This window comes from Sminthopsis crassicaudata, chromosome 2 (genome assembly GCF_048593235.1).
Source record: "Sminthopsis crassicaudata isolate SCR6 chromosome 2, ASM4859323v1, whole genome shotgun sequence".
NCBI classification, from domain to species: domain Eukaryota; kingdom Metazoa; phylum Chordata; class Mammalia; order Dasyuromorphia; family Dasyuridae; genus Sminthopsis; species Sminthopsis crassicaudata.
Window position 1 is genome coordinate 367040168 of NC_133618.1, and position 21978 is coordinate 367062145.

A 21978-nucleotide genomic window follows, 5' to 3' on the forward strand; every position below is an offset into this window, starting at 1 on the left:
AAGTCCCTTATTTAGCAGGGCAAGACAGACTCACAGATGGAGCTGAAGTGACTTCTCCTAGTAGTCGAAGATTGAAGTTTGTGAATTTAGACCCCCACAGTCAGTGCCCTTTCTACCATCTTCTAGCCCTGGCATGGGCCCTAAAATTCCCAGCAAAAGAAGTGAAAGTAGCCTCTGAGCTCACTGAAGAAATGAGCCCACATGGGCCCCTCTCTCTGCTATCTCTGCATGTATGTATAATATATGTGTGTGTGAATATGTATGCATCCAATATATATGTATGTATGTATGTATATATATATATATACATATACATATATACACATATCTATGTATAAACATTTTTTACTCTTTTTGCACAGAGGACTTCATGAATTTGAGAACCAAAGCACACCAACACGATGGGCCAATGAAAGGAAGGAAATAAGCATTTATTAAGCACCTCCTATGTGCTAGGCAGTAAGCAAATATCTCTGCTTCTCACAGCACAACTAGATGGGGGTGCTCTTACAATCCTCATTTACAGATGAAGTCACTGAGGCACATGCTCAGGATCACACAACTAGTAAGAGGCCATATTTGACCTCAGGCCTTCCTAACTCCAGGTATGTCATTCTGTTCTGTGACTTAGCTGTCTCCAGGAATCCCTCAGGAGGGATATATGATCTATGATCTATGATCCTGTGAACTGATTCAATGGGGTTAGGAATTTCCTAGTTATGGGGCAGAGAAAGGACACATGAATCAATGTACTTGAGTAGAAAACACCAAATCATGAAAAATAAAAATTTCAGATCTGGAAGAGGGTAAAACATTTTCATTTGTGGAAATGTAAAAAGTGAGGCAGAAGGGAGGTGACTTGTCACACAATGAGCCAACAGAATAGATGGGACAACTCCCAGCTCTTAACTCCCACCTGGCTCTTTGCATGGCTCTGTTCTGCCATGGCACTTAGGACACCCTCAGCCCCAAGCACCTTTCCTCCTCTTGGGTCCTAGTGCCATGTGGATGTTCTTTCCTGCAGTTCTAAAGGAAAGGTCAGAAGCCAGGAGGCATAGGGCTGCTTTCAACAGGAAAACACAGAAGGTGCCAGGGCGCCTTGTGCAGGGTTCTTCATTGTGCAAGGTCCAGAATGGTATCTGGGGAAGAATCTAGAATGCCATGTGGCTGGCTGCTTTGCCAATTAATACCTCCAAAGCAGGGCACAGGGGAAATCTAGGTAACAGGGCAAGGAAAGCTGGGCAGCCCCAGGGATTGCAATACTCACGTAGGCCTGAAAAAAATTGGCTCATGCCATTGGCCCATTTCTGGTCTCTATAGATATTGTTGTTGTAATTCAGTCTCTTAGTGGTCTCCAAACCCATTTGGAGTTTTCTTGGCAAAGATATTGGAATGATTTCCATTTTTCTTCTTTAGTTCATTTTACAAATGAGAAAACTGAGGCAAACAGGATTAAGTGACTTATTCAGGATTATATAACTAGTAAGCATCTAAGGCTAGATGTGAACTCACAAAAATGAGTTTTATTGATTCAAGACTGGCTGCTACATGTTGTACCACCTAGCCACCCCATCTGTAGCTCTACACTACCTCAACCTTGAGCTCTTAAAAGGATTGAAATGGAGCTCAGCACATAATGGGAGCTTAACATAAATATTTGTTGATTATTGAATAAAGTTCCAAAAATGTTCCTTGGGCACTTTTATGGCACTTGACCTTATGTTGTCACCAAGTCCTCTGCAAGAGGATGTAAGCATTGTGAAGGGTAGACTTTTTTGGTTTTGTTTTGTTTTTAAGGTTGTTTCTTTGGTTGGCTAGTGGCAAGAATTAGACCCATGATTTCATTGACAGAGAAAACTCCCAGGTGAGAAAGCTGTCACTTTCTTTACAAGTTACAATCTAGAGCAGTAAGAGCCCAAGGTCACACACCTGGACTTGACAGACTGGAATCCTTAGTTCTGAATTCTTGGTTCTGAGTCTCAATTCTCTATTTATTATGCCTATCCTCTAGTACAGAAGTGTTAAACACACAGCCCGAATGAGGATGCAGCCCACAAGATTTCCAAGAAAATATAATTGAGAAATACAAAATTACAGTAAGACATAATATGTAGTTTCCTTATTCAATATGCAGCCTATAGAGATTCTTATGTATGATTAGTAACCTCCATTTCTATTTAAGTTTAATACTGCTGCTTTAAAAGCACTTAGTAGACACACACACACACACACACACACACACACACACACACACACACACATACACACACACAAGCTTGCTTAATTGAACTAAGTTGAATGTGATTTCTCCAATATTTCTCACATCTACCACTCTCACATTAAGGTCAGCTGGTGGTGAGTCCTGAATTCAAATCCACTTTCATGTATTTATTAGCCACATGTTGCTAAGCTAGTTCATCAACTTCTACCTCAGTTTCTCCAAATGTAAAACTGTGGTCCTAATAGCACCCATCTTGTAGAGTTGTTGTGAAGATCAAATGAGAGATTTGTAAAAAGTGCTTAGCATGGTGTCTGGCATATAATAGGGGCTATATAAATGATGCTTATTGCCTGTTCCTTTTTCCCATTTAAGGGAGTTCAGGACAGTCATCTCTTTTGTGGACTTCTCCATCATATCCCTGCTCCAATGGGTACCTTCTCTTCTCCACTCCCACCAATGCTTTTCCTTCCCATAAGATCCATTTGGGGGAGGGGGGGAGAGGAAGTCCTTCTTTTTCATATTTTTATCCCAATGCTTAACACAGTGCCTGCCATTTAGTATGTGCTACATAAACATTCATTCCCTTCCCTTCCTATTTGTCCTCAGTCACCTGCCTCGTCTCTCACCCAATACCATTGTAATAACCTTCTAACTGGTCTCTTTGCTTCCAGTCTTCCCTCACTCTAATTCACAGAACACAAGGCCTTGAAGTTAGGAGACCTTAGGTCTGAGTCTCAGATCTGATCCTGGATCTCTGAGAACCCTCCTGTTGCTGACATTCTATATTCTAACATTCTAAGGCCCCCTCTACTCTGAGATTCTAAGGTTCCTGCAAGTTCTAGCACTGTATGTTCTGTGGTTCTAAGACTCTAGATCTGACATTCAATTTTCTGTGATTCTAAAGACCTTTTCATCCCTGGAATTCTATGTTAGGAATCTAAGAATTTCCTCATTGATAAAATGAAGATAACAATATTTATGAATTTTCTTTTGAAAACCCGAACTATTACATATTGTTTATTTTTAATTTTACTGCAGGGATCAGGGCTATTCTATTGGAGCATATGTGGAGATAAGCTTCTACCCCAGATACAGGAAGGCAAAGATGATCAGTAATGATCTTTCTCTCATTGGAAGTCCAAGCTCTGAGAGCCAGCAGACTCTTCAGGCTCATCAGGAATGATTCATTATTGAAAAATGTTACTTTTTGTATTACCTATGAAGTGTTCAAAGTATAGAGTGCTTAACAAGAAAACAAAACCTTAATCATGAATTTTTTTTGAATATTTTATTTTTTACAATGGCATGAAAAAATAATTTTATCATTTGTTTTTCAAATTTTTGAGTTCTAAATTTTCTCCCCTTCTCCCTCCCTTTCCCCCTCCCTAAGGCAGAACTCAATTTGATATGATTATACATGTAAAGTCATACAAAACATATTTCCGTATTAGTTATGTTGTGAAAGAAATCACATACCAAAAAAAAAAAAAAAAAGTAAAAGAAAATAAAGTTTTTAAAAGTATGCTTTAATCTGCATTCAGACTCTTCCTTCTCTGGAAGTGGATATCATTTTTCTTCCCAAGTCCCTTGGAATTGTTTATCCAAAAATAGCTAAGTCATTCACAGTTGATCATCGCACAATATTGCTATTACTGGATACAATGTTCTCCCAGTTCTACATCAATCGATGTAAGTCTTTCCAGGTTTTTCTAAGTGAATCCTGCTTGTCATTTCCCATAGCATAATAGTATTCCATCACAATCATTTATCACAATTTGTTTAGCTATTCCTCAGTTAATGGGTGTCCCCTCAATTTTCAATTCTTTGCCACCAATAAAAAAGCATTTTTAAAAATATGATTATAGATATCTTTGATTTCCTAATCTGAAAAGTGCCTATTCATATCCTTTGATCATTTATCAATTGGGGAATGGCTTGGGTTTTTACAAATTTGATTCAGCTCTTTATTTGAGAGATGAGGTCTTTATTAAAGAAGCTTTTTGAAAAAAAAAAGATTATGATTACTAACTATATATTTCCCTCCATTCTATTTTCCCCTTATTTAGAGGGAAATATTCATATATAAAAAGAGTAAACAAGAAAAGAAACTTTTTTTAATGTACCATTTTTTTTCATTCTTCATAGACTTCTTTAACATGACTCAAATTATGTCAAAGAGCTAGACTACTCTTGTCAAGGAAATGATCTCGATGGCACTGCAGCAGACATAATCATGACTTCCCAGATAGAAGATCCTTCTGTCCCATTTGCTTAGTACCCAAAAGAAGGATGTCTGCATTCTAATTTGGAAGATCCCCACAGGTATGCCAGAAGACTGGACTAATAGTGTCCACAGCATGTTGCAGATTAAACCATCCCCATTAGAATGCAAGCTCTTTTGATTTAGTTTTGTCTTTTATCCATATCATTGAAACACTTTGGGGTGGGATGGGGGTACTAGACCTATAATTTCATTGGTGTAGGGAACTTCTGATGAGGGAATTCTATCAATGTAAGTTGATATCTATCATGCAATTTATAATCTTAAGAGCATTGTTGAGGGCACTGAGAGATGAGTGGCTAGCCCAGGATCAAAAAGACAGCATATGTCAAAGATCCAAACATAGATTTTGCAGATTCTGCAATCCACTCTTTATCCCATCTGCTTACTCTCCTTTGGCTTATCCATTATACTTCCAGAACCTCATTATTGAGAAATCTCATCATTCTGTAAGATCTAATCAGTCTTGGTGTTCATACCTAATCCATAATTTCTGCCCTTTTGATAAAAAAACAAAGCCATGACCTCCAAAACTTCTATTTGGAAGAAACTGAATAGTTGTGCAGTGTATAGAGTGCGGGTCTAGAGTTGGAAAGACCCAAGTTCAAATCTAAGTTCCGATATGTGAGCCCAGGCAAGTTCTCTTAACCTATTTGCCTCAGTTTCCTCAATGGTGAAGATTAAAGGAGATAATATTTGTTAGTGTTTATTTAGCACATAGTAGGTGCTATAGAAATCCTTATTTCCTGATCCTCTCCCTGATGTAGTGAGAGAACCCAGACTAGCCATCTTTTCATATGCTATTTTGGACTCCCCCCTGTGCCAGGTATCATCTTCCACCCCCCTCTACTGTGTTCAATGCCTTTTCCATTTCCAGTTTCCTTTTTTTTTCTGTTACTTTCCACTATTAAATAGTAAATGTATAATAAATACTTTGTTGAAATGACTTAAAAGTATTAAAACACTTCAGGTATTTGTGTAAGACTTCTCCAGCTAACCTGCATACCTTTGAAGGGCTGGAAACAAATCTCCTTCATTCACTTTTCTCATCCTTTCTAATGGCTCATATGGATCTGAGTAAAGTGGGTACTCAAGAACTGTTGAAGCATTCAAGTGAAGAGATAGTGCTAAGATCCCATATGGTCAATGCAATAAGATGACTCTAGAATAAAAGATGGGCAAAATTTTCTGTCAGGGCCAGAAGATGATGAAAGTTATTCCTAAGAAAATCTGTGGAACAATAAGGAAAGACTGGCCAAAGAGTTGTCTTAGAAATAGTGTAAAAAGTACTCTGTTTCATACCTCTCAGATTGGCTAAAATGACCAAAAAAAAAAAAAAAAAGATAATGATGAATGTTGGAAGGGATGTGGGAAAAGTGGGACACTAATACATTGTTGGTGGAAGTGTGAATGGATCCAACTCTTCTGGAGAACAATTTAGAACTGTGCCCAAAGAGTTATCAAACTGTGCATACTCTTTGATCCATCAGTGTTTCTACTGGGCTTATATCCCAAAGAGATCTTAAAGGAGGTAAAGGGATCCATATGTGCAAAAATGTTTGTGGCAGCCCTTCTTGTAGTGACCAGAAACTGGAAATTGAGTGGATGTCCATCAGTTGGAGAATGGCTGAATAAGTTATGGTATTATAGAATATTATTGTTCTATAATAAACAACCATCAGGATGATTTCAGAGAGGACTGGAGAGACTTACATGAACTGATGCTAAAGGAAATGAGTTGAACCATATCATTATACACGACAACGACAAGATTATTCAATGATCAATTCTGATGGACGTGGCTCTCTTCAAGGAGATGATTCAAGCCAGTTCCAATTGTTCAGTGATGAAGAGAGATATCTGCACCCAGAGAGAGGACCATGGAAACTGAGTGTGGTTCACAACAGCATTTTCACTTTTCTTGTTATTGTTTGCTTGCATTTTATTTTGCTTCTCTTTTTTTCTTGTGCAGAATAATTGTAAAAATATGTATACATATATTGGATTTAACATATATTTCTATCATATTTAACACATATTGGACTACTTGCCATCTAGGGGAGGGCATAGAGGAAGGGGGAGGAAATTGGAACACAGGGTTTTGCAAGGGCTAATGTGGAAGAATTGTCCATGCACATGTTTTGAAAAATAAAAGCTTAATTTTAAAAAAGGCTATATAAATATTACACATCATGTTCAGACAAAAAAAAAGTACTCTATTTCAAGATGAGGAAATTTCAAATGTGAAGACCTATTTTTATAGTGCATTATAGTCAACAAAGTACTTTTCCAAATGAGCCTGTGATGTTAGTAGTATTATCATCCTCATTTTAAAAATGATAAAACTGAAGCTAAAAATCTTGATGAATTGTGATGATCTAATATTACTGGGATTCAGTTTCCTCAATCAGATTTCTAGTTTAGCCATTCTGGGGCAGCTGAATGGTTCAGTGGATAGAGTACCAGCCCTGAACTCAGGAGGACCTGAGTTTGCAATCGGCTTCAGACACTTAGCACTTCCTAGCTGTGTGACTCTAAGCAAGTCACTTAACACCAATTGCCTTAGCAAAAGATTGGGGGTGGGGGGAGGAGAAGTCCAATTCAGGCATACTCTGCCTCTTATAGTGGGATTCTTTATTGCCTATACAGTCTTCACTGAAGACTGCACCAGTACTATCAGAGAGCATAATCTAAATGAGAAAAAGCTAGAGAGAGGGAAGAGAGTGCAAGGTTAAAATACTTTTGACAGCAGCTGAAAGGTGGAAGAGAAGGCAAAGTCTATCTTGCAATTTATCTAAAGCAGCCTATCTTTTTAGTTGAGTTCAATTCGAAAAATATTTACTCAATGCTGACTGTGTTCAAGGCACTATGATTGGATCTAAGAAAACAGAGCCAGCCCTGCTCCCAGGGAACTTACAATCTCAACGGAGAATGAGACAAATGAGGAGAGGGTCGGAATATAGGACACTAGAGAAGGAGAGATCACTTTCACCTGAAAAAGAAGAAGATAGAAAGGGTTTAATGACCCAAGCTGGGTCATGAAGAATGGGAAAGTGGCATGGAAAGGGAGTCCATTTCAGAAAGGAGAACAAAAACAGGCTAAATGAAGATGACAGTGAACAGTTATAATAAAATAGCTCATATTTATATACTACTTTAAGATTTAGGAAATGCTTATTGTAACATTTGATACAATAACTTCATTTTACAGATGGAGAAATTGAATGATTTTCTAAATCAATGATTACTAAACAACTGAAGCAAGATTTAAACTTAGTATTCCTGGATCCAAGACTAGCTCTCTATTATAGCACCCAGCTGACTAACTTGCTTGGCACATAGACTTGAATGGGAGATGGGGAGTTGGGGGGCCAGGAGGCAGTGTTTAATTAAAAAAAAACAACTTAGGTTGAAACCAAATCATGGAGGGACCTTAATATCAGACAGCTATGTTGATGTGCTATTTTCAGTAGGCAATGAGGAGTCACTGCAGGTTGTCTTTTCTGGTTGTTTTTTTTTTTTTTTTTAAAGAAATGACCAACAATGTCACAACATTTCATTGGAAGGCAATTTGGAACTATTTTCAAAAAGCTATTAAAATATGCATGCCCTAAGATCCAGTGATACTATTACTAGGTTTATATTCTGAAGAGGAGAGCAAGAGGAAAAGGATTTGTATGTACAAAAATATTTGTGGCATTTCTTTTTGTGGTGGCAAAGCATTGGAAATTGAGAGGGTATCCATCAGAATAGCTGAACAAGTTGTATTACAGGAATATGATGGAATACTATTGGGCCATAAGAAAAAAAATCAAGGGGACTATTCAGAGAAACCTGGGAAGACTTATATGGACTGATGCAAAATAAGGTGAGAACCAGGAAAACAATTTATGCAATAGCAATATTGTCATGACAAACAACTTTGAAAAACAGAAACTAGCCAACACAATAACCAACTACAATTCTAATGGACTCAAGACAAAACATAATAACCACTTCCTAAAAGAAAAATAAGAAATTAGATTGTAGAAGGATACTTTTAATTATATGACTGATGAGGAAATGTTTTGCTTAACTATACATAGTTATAACAATTTATGTTTTCTGCTTTCTCAATTCTAGTGGACTCAAGATAAAACATAATAACCATTTCCTAAAAGAAAAATAATGGAATTAGATTGTAGAAGGATACTTTTTATTATATGATTGATGAGGGAATGTTTTGCTTAACTATACATATTTATAACAGTTTTATTTTTTCTGCTTTCTCAATGGGAGAGGAGAAGGAGCAAGAGGGGATAGTGTTATCCCAAAAAAGAGGGGGATAGAAAGAAAAATGGAGTCATTGAAATGTATTTCTGAAAAACACAAAAAAAGGAAGCATAAATACCTTTAAAAGTAATCTTAAATTTATTACATTTTTAAAAATCAAGCTCTATATTATAGAGATTCAGAGTTTCATGTACAATCTTTCTGTTCTTATGGATATTTGAAAATAATTGTTTTAGTTGATGTTTATTAAGTTCAGAAATTTTTAAGTGGGGTTATTACTCAAACAGTAGCGTAAAAGATGAACTGAAGGAAAATGATGGAGATGAAGTAAGTAATTAAGAGACTGTTAAAATAGTATTAGTGAAAAGAGGTGAGAGATTAAAAACAAAGATGATCTCTGAATAGAGGAGAAGGGCTAGATGTAAGAAAGATTGTGAAATACAACTGGCAGAACCTGGAAGCTAGTTAAAGGTTAGTTAAAGGGTGAGAGACAGAAGAATCAAATATTTCTGATATTTCAAGCTGGGTGACTGGAAGGGAGGAATACAAAAGAAAGGACAAAAAAAGAAGGACAAGCAAAGTTTTCACAGGTCCATAGATTTAGAGCAGGAAGGAATTTCAGAGAGTATTGAGTCTAATCTCTTCATATATAGATGGAGAAAACTGAGTCTCAGAGAAGAAATGGAATTATTGAAAATTTTCAAACAATATTAAAATGAAAAGGGATCTTGGAGACCATTTCACCTAATTGTCTTATTTTTGAAATGGGTAAACTGAGACCCAGAGAAGGGAAAGAAAGAGACTTAGGACCTTGATCACAGAGTAAATAAGTATTAAATCAATCTTATAATTTCAAGTCTGTGATTCTTACAGATTTTACCACATTGAATCTCCAATAAGCTGACTCTGTTCAAATAGACTAACTTTTAAAATATGAAATACAATGTTGAATGGATGCTTTTTTATATTTCATGACAGAAATGATAACAACAATTTGTCATTAGCAAATATCCTCAAAAAAACCCCAAAGCCTAAAATTTTAGGGTGATAAAAACAGTTTATATATATATATATATATATGTGTGTGTGTATATATATATATATATGTATGTGTCTATGTGTATATATATATATATATATACACATATATATGTACATATATATATACACAGACACATACAGATAGATGGTTTTATGTATTGAAAACCTTTGGATGTGCCAAAGTAATATTAAATTAAATACAGTAGAGAAACTTAGCCAGCTCTGCAAAGGATATTGCTGTAATGAGCAATATCAATACTGAATCTTTTTTCTTTCAAATCAACTTTTTTTGAAAAGTCAGTTCCTACTAGTTGTGAGTTTTTTGTCCTCATATGGACATTATTATCATGATGAAAAAATTAATAAATGTCAACTGGAATCAAATATACAAATATACAGTAGTTTGTAGTGTTAAATCTTACTGGGAAGCATAAAGAACCTGACAAGGGTCAGCAAGGCTTAGTGTGAAAAGGCATGGAAAAGGGCTGTGTGAAAAACCTAACAGACAATGGAGCTTAAACCACAAAGGATTTAGTTGTCCTGGGCATTCACAGGCAGTGGTAGAGGAGGGAAATGGAAGCAGGGAATTTTTCCCCTTTCCATAGCTCTCATTTGACTCCTTTCCTCTCCCAACCTTTAATACCAGGAGGATCGAAGGCAAGCTCAGCACCAGCAAGGGAGGGTTCTCAAAGGCAATAATTTCTCAATTGCTCTCTTCCTTTTCTGAGTGTAGGAAGCATCACAGTATGTCAGATCTAAAGAGGACATAAAAAAGGTCTGAGGTTAAATCCTACCTCTTCCAGGAAGCTTTTCTACCTCTTCCTCCTCCCCCTCCCCTTTTTTTAATCAGTCCTGTGATTTTATGTGTGTAGAGAGCTCCAGATTGAGCAATTTCTACTAATGCAAATTGGTTTTAGGGACTGGGAGGGGTTTGGAGAGGTTCTCCAGTCTCCATCCAATTCTCTTTCAGCTGATATCCTAGAGCACCTAGTATCTGGTCCACATTATTTATCTCCTGGACAATTATCCACTATCTGATGTTAATGTTCATAGTTCTTTAGCATGTGGGTTTTTGCCTCCTCAGACTAAAAGCTTCTTGGAGACAAGCCCCAGGTGAGCTCCTCCTCTATATTGCAAGATTAGAAGTTCCCAGAAGGCAAAGTCTGGCTCAAGCAACAAGATTTATCAATTGATCAGTTCTTTTTCAGCTATGTTGCTTAGAAAAAAAACAAAGACTAGTTAGGGCACAGACATGTATCAGGGGACTCCAATATGCTTGTTGATTAATTAACTGACTAACTGAAGTCTGACACAGCCTCCCCAAACAGATCTCTGGTGGGAGGAAAGAAGAGGGAGGGCATGTAAAGAGGCTGTCCTTAATGACTGTAAAATGTTGGTAATTAACTGCTTCACTCTTAATGACTTAGAGGAAATTAATTGTTTTGTACCCTTAATTCACTTATTTTGTACCTCTAATTCATCTCTTAGTATTATGAATTATACTTATGTGTATGTGTCAAATTTCCTTCCAGACTCCGAGAACAAGGAACTTTATCTAAATTTCATATTGCCCTAGAGTACATGTTGTCCTCCCCATGAAATACTGCCTGACCCCCACCTCCAGAGCCTACATTCCTCAATATCTCTCTCTGTCTCCCTCCCCTTTCTTTTTCTCTCTGACTCTTTGTACATACAAAACAGATACACAAATAGAGTGGATAGAGAGCCAGCTTCATAAGTAGGGAGTCCAAATTCAAGTCTTGCTCCTAATATATACTGATTGTATGCACTTAGGCAAGTCACTTAATTTCTCAGTGTTCTAGGCAACTCTATATGACTATAAATCATAGAGAACACACTCATCTGCATTCATCGAAAGATTTCCTCATCCAGAAGTTTCCTACATCTATAAAATCACAAATCCTGTCCCTATTTTTGGTTAATACATTTCCCAACCTCCCTAGAGACATCCACTTGTAACAAAATCTTTAAAGAGAACAAAAAAAAAAAAAAAATTGAATTATATCAACAGTACCATGTTAGCCATCCACAGTCCACAGTCCCTCTCTCCCTCCCACCTCTCTCCTCTTCTTCCCCTCTCTTAATTATCTCCCTCTTTTAATATCCTCTAACATTGTCTTCTTGTGGTTCTTCAAACATTCTGCCACTAGGTTATAGTTATTTCTCAATATGAGAATATGTCTCACTCTTAACCCTCCCCTTCCCCATAGATTGTGAGGCAGATTGTGGCACAGTGGTAGAGTTATATGCCTAAATCAGAAAAACTTAAATTCAAATTCAGCTTAGTTTCCTCAACTGTAAATTGGGGCCTCAGATTGTTATGAGGATCAAATGAAACACTATTTATATAGACAGGTACTTAATGAATGCTTGTTTCCTTTTTTCCTGGTCTTATCCATGACTTTTCCCCTCAACCTCTTCCTCAGAGAATCATGGGTCCTACTCAATTGGCGGTCCATTGTTATGAGGACCAAATAAGTGAAAATGATCCCTAGCTCTTGACTTATAATGGAAAGATTCCTGGGTATGGAGTGAGGACTCGCGTTTCAAATATATTTATGAGCTCTTTGGCCATATGCAAATCACAATTTTTCTGAACCTTAATTCTTATTTCTGTAAAACAGGAACCTTGTTGGAAGAGAAACTTTAAATGGGCATTTTACACAACAGCACAGGACGCTGACCAAACACATAGTAGTTCTTGTATTCTCTGTAACTTTTAGTCAATTCTGGGATTGTAAAGATATGACCTGCTGTGAAATCTCATTTTGGAAAGCCTACCTGTGTTCCCTTCCCATACCTTCACCAATGATTTGATACATGCCCATTTATTCTCATCAATATTTTGTATAAATAGTGAAGTAGGCATTGAGGTCATTAGTCAATCAAGTATTATAGTTTCTACTATGTGCCCAACGCTGTGCTAAGCACTTGCAGGTCAGAACTTTGGGATATTTTCTTAGATTTACAGTGGGAAGGACTCTCAAGCCATCTAATCCAAACCCATTTTTTTTTAACAAATAAGAAAACTGAGGCCCAAAGAGATTAATTGATTTGCTCAAAGTCATACAAGTAGTAAAAAGTAGAACCCACATCTTCTAACTTCAAATCCAGCACAGGACCTTCTCCAGTGTACATGCACCACTGCCTTCATTTGTTTTCTTTTCTTTTTTTTTTAGGCAAGTGACTTGCCCAGGATCACATTGGTAAGTGAAGCTGGATTTGAACTCGGAGCCTCTTGACTACAAGGTTGGGAATGTATTCACTCTGCCATCTTGCTGCCACTCTGCCTTGATTCTTGATCTTCTTTTTTGAAGGGGAGGCAAGAAGTAACAACAAATTGTGTGATTCTTTCCTAAGCATCTATTGAATTGGAATGAAGATAATACCACAAGTAACTGTCTACTTCTTGGTGCTGTTTGTGAATAAAGTGATTCACCTCAGTGGAGTTGGGGGAATGTGAACTTCCTGCCTCTGTCATTCACTATTAATCACTTTGGCCCTCAGATCCCTCATCTGTAAAATTAACAAACCATCATTAAGGTCTCTTTTCATTTTAAATCTATCACCCCAAGTATTATTTTAATACCTATGGTCTTTTATTCACATATCTTATCTCAGTAAATTCTTCTGATGAGATGCTCTTAATTCCTGTTCTCTGAGATCCCAAACCACTTCATTTGTCCATAAATTGGGCAGGGCAGAGCACTCTCAATCTTGGGGGGGTGTCTTATTCTATCCCCCAGGCTTCAGAGTCCCTTTTCTTTCCCAACACTTTTGCCTGGATATCTTTGTAAGTTCCCCTTACCTGGTTCCCATCCTGTGTTCTCTTAAGAGACTCACCAACTCTTGGTTCCCAGCTGTTTCTGCCTGAAAAGAAAGGTTCCAAATGGTTATTGCTGCAACTGTCTCTGGCAAACAATCCACAAGAATAGAAGGGGAAATCTCCTCCCTTCATCACCACCCAATGGATTTTCTGAAGGATGCTGAACAGAACTGGCGTACCCTCCCTATTAGGACTCTGACTTCAGGAACTGACCAATCCTCCAGCCTCTTTCTGTTCCTTCTCATCTAGGCTATATCCCCCATTGCTGTGACCCATAGCTCCTCTTCCTCTGTACTCCATCTTCCACCATGAAAGCTCTCAGAGGGGCCATTTTGTTCCTCCTGTCTCCCCCCAGTTGAATTCTTAAACAGCAGGGCTCAGATCTATTCCTGCCTCCAAACTATACATCCCTGTCTGCTGTATCTACTTAATCCAGCAATAACCTTGGTATCCAAAAAGTTCCTTTTTACTCAGTACCTACATGAATCACAGACTGTCAGAAATGGAAGAAAACTGAGAAACCATCTTCTTCAATACCCTCTCATAGACAAGGAAACTGAGGTCCAGTGGGAAGAAATACTTTGTACCAAGCCTTCCCTGGGTAAATGGATTATCAATTTAGCTCTCAACCAACATCCTCCTTTTACAAGTGAATAAAACAAAGCCCAGAATTGAGTGTCTTATCCTAGATCACACAATTAACAGGTAGAATTTGGGTTGAAACTTCTGGTACCCTATCTAATACACAATGCCTTATAATTTCTTGTTTTATCTACACCTGAACTCCCTACCATCACCACTACCACTGTCAAGGGTACTATTTTATTATACAAAGGTCAATCAATCAAGTAGCAAGCATCTATTAAATACCTACTATATGCGAGGCACTAAGCCAGGTGCTGAGATACAAAAACAAAAATAAAATAATCCCTGTTATCAAGAGCTTGCATTCTTTTAGGGGAAGACAGAGATAGATGTCCAGGTAAATATACACCTGTACACTTAAAGCTTTAATAGCTTAAAACTGCAAGAAGACTTTGGGACACCCATACACACACACACACACACACACACACACACACACGCATTGCATTTTATGTATGCAAATACATAAATGTGTGTATATATGTATTTATGGGTGTGCATATGTATGTATACATACAAATAGAAGGTAATTGGCTAGGGGAAGACAATAGCAAATGGGGCATCAGACAAGGCTTCATGTAGCAGATTGTGTTTAAGCTGAGCTATAAAGGAATCTAGGGATTCTGAGGCAGAGGTAAGGAGCAAGAGCCTTCTAGGTATTCAACAAGTGTTTTCTGAGCCCAGCAATGGGCCCTACACAAAGCCTTAAGCTTCATTCTGCTAGGAAAAGGAGGGACAAAAAAAAAGAATAAAAGGAAAACACCAACTTTTTGTATCCCAAATCTTATAATAAAGTTTTTAAAAGAAAAAAATGAATGTCAGTAAAACTACCTATATTACAAAAATCCAACATTCTATGCAATATTCTAAAAAAAATCATTCTTTATAGCTGTATCCCCAATACCTGCCAAATAATAGGCACTTAGAAAATCGCTGCTGATTGTTGCTGTTAGCATAAGTTTCTATATTTCTCTGTATTCACCATTGTAATCTTTATCATAGCACTTAATATTGCATTTTATTACATGATTCCCCAATCAATGGTCATCTACTTTGTTTTCAATATCACTATTAAATAGGTTGGTGTTTCTTCTCTTCACTGATCACCTTGGAATATAAGAATAGTGTGGGATATCTGGGCCAAAGGGTAGGGACATTTTAGCTACTTGGTTTGCATAATTCTAAATAGCTTTCCAAAATGGTTGCAAAGCATTAGTGCATCCATCTTTCCACAATCCCTCCAAAACTATGTTATTTTACTCAATTTGTTAAATATAAGGTCAAATAGTGTAGTTCTGATCTGTATTTCTCTTATTGTTAGTGATTTAGAACATTCATTCAGTTATTAGTGATTTTTTTTCTCTTAAGAATTCTTTGGTCATAGCCTTTGCCCACTAATAAATTGGAGAATGGCTTTTGGTTTTGTTTGTGTCCACAAACTTTGAATATGTATATTTATATGTATATACACATATAAATGAATATAACATACTTATATAGACTCCTATCAGAGATGTTTGATATTTTTCCCCCAGAGAAAATGCCACCTTACCTAGATTTTTGCATGTGATCTTTATGAATCAGTATATCAAGTCTCTATGATTTAATATATAAAACCTATCTAACTTAGCTGATAAGTCTTGAGAGAGATAATAAATGTCCCACAGTCTATAAATATCAGAAACAGAACTTGAACTTAATTCCTTTGACTGCAGGTTTACCATATGCCACATTGCCCCTGTATAAAGTACTTAATTGAATTGACAATTATTATCCTCTCCTTCCATGATAGTAACACATCATAACTTAATTAGGGAGTGGAAACTTGAGATTCTGAGTTGACTCTGTGTAGGGCTTATGAGAACTCATGAAGTGCTTATGAGGATCTGGGACAACAGTGATCAATTCAAGGATTTGGGACAATTGTTTCATTTGTGTCCTCTTGCCCCTAAAATCTGTAAAATGTGTCCAGAACCACTAGGTCAGACTTACAACTTGCAATGGAGTTTGCCCGTCATATCCCGTCTGGAATAGGTCCACGCCTGCTTGTTGCCACGCCATCAGCCCATCCCTGTCACCACTTGCAGCCAGCCTGTTGGGAAGAAGCCGTCAACAGACCCAGCCCCGAGTCCCTAAGGTGGTGGCAGCATCGGGCCACGAGTAGCATCTTGTGTCAACCAGGGAGATGCAGGCCAAGAGCCCAGGGTGGGAGAAAGGAGATGATTATGACAGCCCCAAACAGCTGAGCAAGCAGCAGCCTGGGGGATGGGGGCTGGGAGGGGGAGGGAATTCAATGTGAAAATTAATAGGGCAGAACAGAGTCTAGTTTCACCCAGTGGGTGTGACCATGACTAACCAGAGAGAGACACAGAGGAGAGAGAGCGTCTCCAGTTTCATATTTCACAACATGATTTTTTCTCCCTCTGGCACTTTAAGAGCAGAATGGTTTTTAGCCAATAGTTCAAAGCAGGAGAGAAAGAGGAGGGAGGGAAAGAAGATGAGAGAGAATACAGCTGTTTGACCATATCATCTGGGAAGTGGAGAATGAGCATCCCAGAGCTAAGAATAGTTCCATGACGTTGCTCCACCAGCCAGAAGCAAGGAAGCAACCTTATTTATCAAAATGCCCACTATCAGAGAGAAGGAAAGGCAGACTGTATCGTTCTTTTACCCTTCAGGTTCTGCCCTGCTTACTGAATAAAATACTGACTTCCTCCATCCTACCCCTTCTCAACTGGGCCACCTTAGAAAAGGTTCTATTCCTATGGCCTCTCCAAGAGAATGGGTAAAAGAGAAGGCCATAATGTGCTGAAGACAAGAGAACATCAGAATTCTTCAATCTCTGACATGAAGGGTCTGTGAGTTCTGAAACACACACCCAAGTTCAGGTGGCTGAGGAAAGGGGCTTTCAGGTACTTAGCTACAGATGACAATCTTTCATTGTTGAATCTTTCAGTGTATGCTTTATCTTAAACTCTCCAGCATCTCTGGAATACATCCTACTACCCACCCCTCACCCACCCTCCAACAAAAGCTCTCCTCAGTGATACACAGGGATGGAGACCCTCCATCAGGGACATGAGGCAGGAAAAAGCAAACACTGAGAAAGTAACCAGGTAACCAGATTCCCCAATGAGGACAACTCAGGGACACTGAGATTCCATCTGGTTTTCCTTCCTTTCCATCTCTCCACCCTTCCTCCTTGTTAGCACGGTATAAATGAGTTTGGAACATCACATCTGAAAGCCTGAACTTCCCACAGGCAACTTGGGAAGGGGAGAGAAGAGACAGGATGGTGCCCTCATTAAGATTATTGACAATAATTGCTGTCTTCCTGCCCCCACAGTTGAATTGTCCAGCCTTCATGTTTGTGGTAATAGTGGGGAGGGAACAGCCTTAAGCATTTCTAAAGAAAACCAGGGTGCTTCCAAAATCCCTTTCAGCTCTATCAATGAGAGATAGAGAACTCTGTGTCCAAACTTCTCCAAGAAGCCCCACTGCCCAAGGCTCTAGGGAAGGTAGACAGTAGGAGAGGAAGAACAAATCTTGTTCCTTATGGAAAGCTGAGTCACAATCAGTGCCACACAAAAGAACCAACCTAGATCTGTTTTCTTGAAATTCTGGAGCTCCCAAACGTAGTTCTTATCTTCTAGATGCCAACTTCCCTCCCAGGGAGGGAGGGCCTCCAGTATTACCCAATGTGCCAGGTTACTAATCAGAAACATCTCTTTCATCCCCCTTTATCTCCACCCCTTCCAAGTGCTCAAGTAATAGGGTAGGGTTATTTCCCAGGGTGACTAATACCCCCATTTCCATAGCTAAGAGGCCAGGGAAACCTACCCCTGGAAGTATCCAGAGTCAGTCCTTTTCCTGGCCGTGGGAGCTTCCTAAATCCTGACTTCAGGGCAAGTTGGAAGTATGGGAGAGTGAGGAGAAGGAAAAGATATAGACAAGAACTCTCAGAATTTAGGAAAAATCTGAGACCTGGAAAGGAGCTAAGGTTTTTGCCCTCATGAATCTATTGCACTCATGCCTGTTCTGCCAGCCCAGGGAAAGGAGACCACATAGAATACATGTCTCTAGCATTTTGGGTTAATGCTGCTCAAGACGATCCTCCCAGGCAGATCATGGACAATGATGATGATGGTGGTGGTGGTGGTTATAGTAATAACATTTAGATAGAGTTTTCAGATTTACAAAGTGCTTTCCTCACAATAATCTTGTGAGCGAAATAGTACATTATTATTATCACCCTCATTTTGTAGATGAAAAAAAACTGAGGCTTGAAGAGGCTGAGAGGCCCAATGTCATCAAGCTATCAGATTCAGTTTGCTTCTATTCTAAGATTTTGGTTCTATTCTCGATCTCCAATAAAAGAAACGCTCCTAGAAGACAGAAGGAACAGGAGGAAGGGATCATCAAAGGTGCCTCTGGACATTGAATTCCGTACCAGTGAGTCTACCAAACTCCTAAAGAGATACCATGGCATGCTAGTGTTTAGTGAATACTGAGCTAGCTACCTCAAAAAATAATTCACAGGATCATAGACATTTAGACAGGTAAGATCCTAGAGAACAATTAGGAGAGGAAAGCTCTTCATTTTATAGACAAGTCAACTGAGACCAAGAGTTTAAATGACTTGCCCAAATCAATATAAATAGCAAGTAATAGAAATAGAATTTGGCTCCAGATCCTTTCCACAATACCAGGATGTCTTCAAGAGAAATATGCCCTTACCCTGCCTCTGCACCCTAGCTCCTTTCAACAACTCCCCCAACCCAGGGTCTGGACTCTGACAAGGTACCTAAGCCAAGGAGACAGGACAAAGCCATCCTAAAACATTCTGAAGATCCTACTGTAGCTCTGTCTCCCACTTCCAAGTTATTCAAGAAACTTTAAAAAGATATATACATTGTCCCCAAGGAAAGATTTGCTTCCAAGATGCCTTATGCAAAAACATAAGCATTAATAACATCCTTTTAAACAAACAGAAGATAAACTGAGTTGGAAAAGACTTAAAAAACATCCTTTTTGACCCCTTCATTTTATAGATGGGGAAAGATGAGAAAGGAGTAGCTTTTCCAAGATCACAGATCCTGAATCACTGAACTCAAAACTTAGGATCATCTAGGATCACTTGGAACAGAAACAGATCTTAAAGTACATCTAAGAAAATAGGATGAAAAGCTCCTTTCCTTCTTAGGATTCTACCTTCTTATTCAATAAACATGTGTACCATTTTCTCCAGAATCTATCCTAGAGAGGGCCTAGAATATTCAAAGTCTCTGCTAATTAAGCTATGGTGGGAAGGAACCTTGATTATGATCAGAGATCAGAGATAACTCAGTATCTCTTTTCCCTAAGTATTAATCATAAGTTAGTAATAAACTCTTTAAAGAGTTAATCACAGCTCAGCACCAGCACTTTTGATGGGGAAGAGAAATGGGCCTGGCACCCTGCCCTCTCCAGGTTTCTCTCTCATCCAGAATTGTCTGTCCTTCATTTTGCAGAGGATGCTATTTCTATCTTTTTCCTCATTTTACAAAGTGAGGAAAGTTTTTATCCAGGGTCAAGTTGACACCTCCCTCTAGAGGAATTACTTCATCTCTAAAAGATGCCATTATTGTTTGGACCTTGAGCTCACTTTAAGGTGGCTCTTATTTCAATGAAATGTCCCCAACTGGATATGCTATGGAATAAGAACCCAGAACCAGGAACCAGAAAACCTGAGTCTCCTGTGTCAGCCCTATAATCATTGTGGATAAGTCATTTCATAGAATAAGAGAAGCATAGATCTGGAAATGGCCTTAGAGAATATGAAGTTCCACCTCCATTTTGTAAAGAAGGAAACTGAGGGAGGGGAAAGGATTTGTTTAAGATTACCCAGCAAGGGGCAGCTAGGTGGTGCAATGGATAGAGCACCAGCCCTGAAGTCAGGAGGAACTTGAGTTCAAATCTGGTCTCAGACACTTACTAGCTGTGTGACTCTGGGCAAGTCACTTAACCCCATTGCCTCGCAAAAAAACAAAAACAAAAACAAAAAGATTACCCAGCAAGTCCAGGTCATTGACAAGACTCAAACCCATAGTCTTGTCTCAATTCAAGTCCACAATTCTTTCCACTATGTCATTCCTTCAAATACCCCTCTCTGAACTTTGATGTCCTTATTTATTAAAAATGTTAATGAATTGAAGGCAAAAAGACTAGACCATTTCATGTAGCTGTATAATCTATTCATTAAGTTAGGACTTTGGTGTCCAGATTGCTTTTGTGCAAGAGAGACATTAAAAATGAAGCTAGTGTGGTATAATATGAAGAACAACGAATGAGTCCAGAATGACCAGGCTTCACATCCCAGCTCGGCTACTTGCTCCTTGTGTAATCTTGGACATCTAACCTCTCAAGCTCTCAGTTTCCTCATTGATTGACTCAAATCCCACCTTTCTTTTGGTAGAGGGAGAAATGTACAGACCTGTGATTTCATTAGTTAGGGAACTCTCAATGAGGAAACCCCATTCTATCAATGCAGACCAGCAGTGGTTCTGCAATTTAGACTTAAATACTTTAGTCACTACAAGTGTCTTTCCCAGGATCAAAATCAGTATGTGTCAGAGCAAGGACCCAAAAACAGGTCCACCTGCCTTGAAAGCTGGCTCTCTATCTACAAGACTACATTGTTTTTCATGAGGCAATCTTATCTCTTTGCTCCTATGAAATTAGCTATCCTCTCAGAGACAACCCCCCCCCACTCTCAACACCTACATGCATTCCCTAGATGTCAACTCTTTCTTTTCCATTCTAAGACTAAGAAGGAAAAGAAATAGTAGACATGATGCCATTCCTCCAAGGGGCCATTTCAATGTACCATTGTCTTAGCTAGAAACTCAAGGGAAGGGAAAAGGATGACACTTGAATATCCATAGAATTTAAATACCTAAAAGTCTTCTTCCTCTTTTTTCCTTCCTTCAGTCTTTTAGTGGGAAAGAATTGAGGAATACATGAGAGATCAGTGAAAAAATTTAGATAGCTTTTTCTTTTTCCAAGTGAAGAGAGATCTGGACCTGGAGTTAGGAAGTTGTGAGTTCAAATCCCACCTCAGATATTTAATAGCTGTGTGACCCTAAGCAAGCCATAACTTCTGTTTATCTCAGTTTTTTTATTTATAAAATGGGAATAATAATAATTATAGCACCTGCCTTCCAGGAATCCTATAAGCTATAAGAATGAAATGAGAAAACATTTGTAATGTGCTTTGAAAACCTTAAAGTATTCTATAAATGCTGGTATGGCAGAAAAGCCTTGAGATAGTATAAGGAGATTCAGGTCTTGATAATGGTACTCATTTGCTGTGTGACTGAGCAAATTTCATCCCCAACTTGGTCCTCAATAATCACCTTTATAACATAAGAAATGAGAGTTTTGTTCCCTTCTTCCTTGATCATACTAAATTCAGTTCTGGGTACCATATTTTTAAGAGTCACACTAACAAGCTAGAACAAGGACAAACAAAATGAGGAACAGACCTAGAGACCCCACATGAGGGGAGTGATGGAAGGGACAGGGATGTTTTAGTTTGAAAAACAGAAGACTCAGAAGAGGAGATGATTGCCACCTTCATTTGTAGAGTTGAGATTTATCCTCCTTAAGGGTAGCCTTTTGTCCTTAATTTTC

The 21978-nt window shown here is 38.4% G+C and overlaps 1 protein-coding gene across 2 annotated transcripts in view; it reads right to left on the minus strand.

The window, feature by feature from the left end:
- Window positions 1-9830: 9830 nt before the first annotated feature.
- Window positions 9831-21978, minus strand: part of ASPG (asparaginase) — a 123980-nt gene continuing 111832 nt past the window's right edge. For both annotated transcript variants that reach the window (XM_074291058.1, XM_074291057.1), the window contains exons 14-16: window positions 16300-16399; window positions 13645-13706; window positions 9831-10570 (exon numbers count right to left, since the gene is read on the minus strand). In XM_074291058.1, the coding sequence (XP_074147159.1) occupies window positions 10555-10570; window positions 13645-13706; window positions 16300-16399 (178 nt within the window). In that variant the 3' untranslated portion in view covers window positions 9831-10554. The remainder of the gene's footprint in view (window positions 10571-13644; window positions 13707-16299; window positions 16400-21978) is intronic.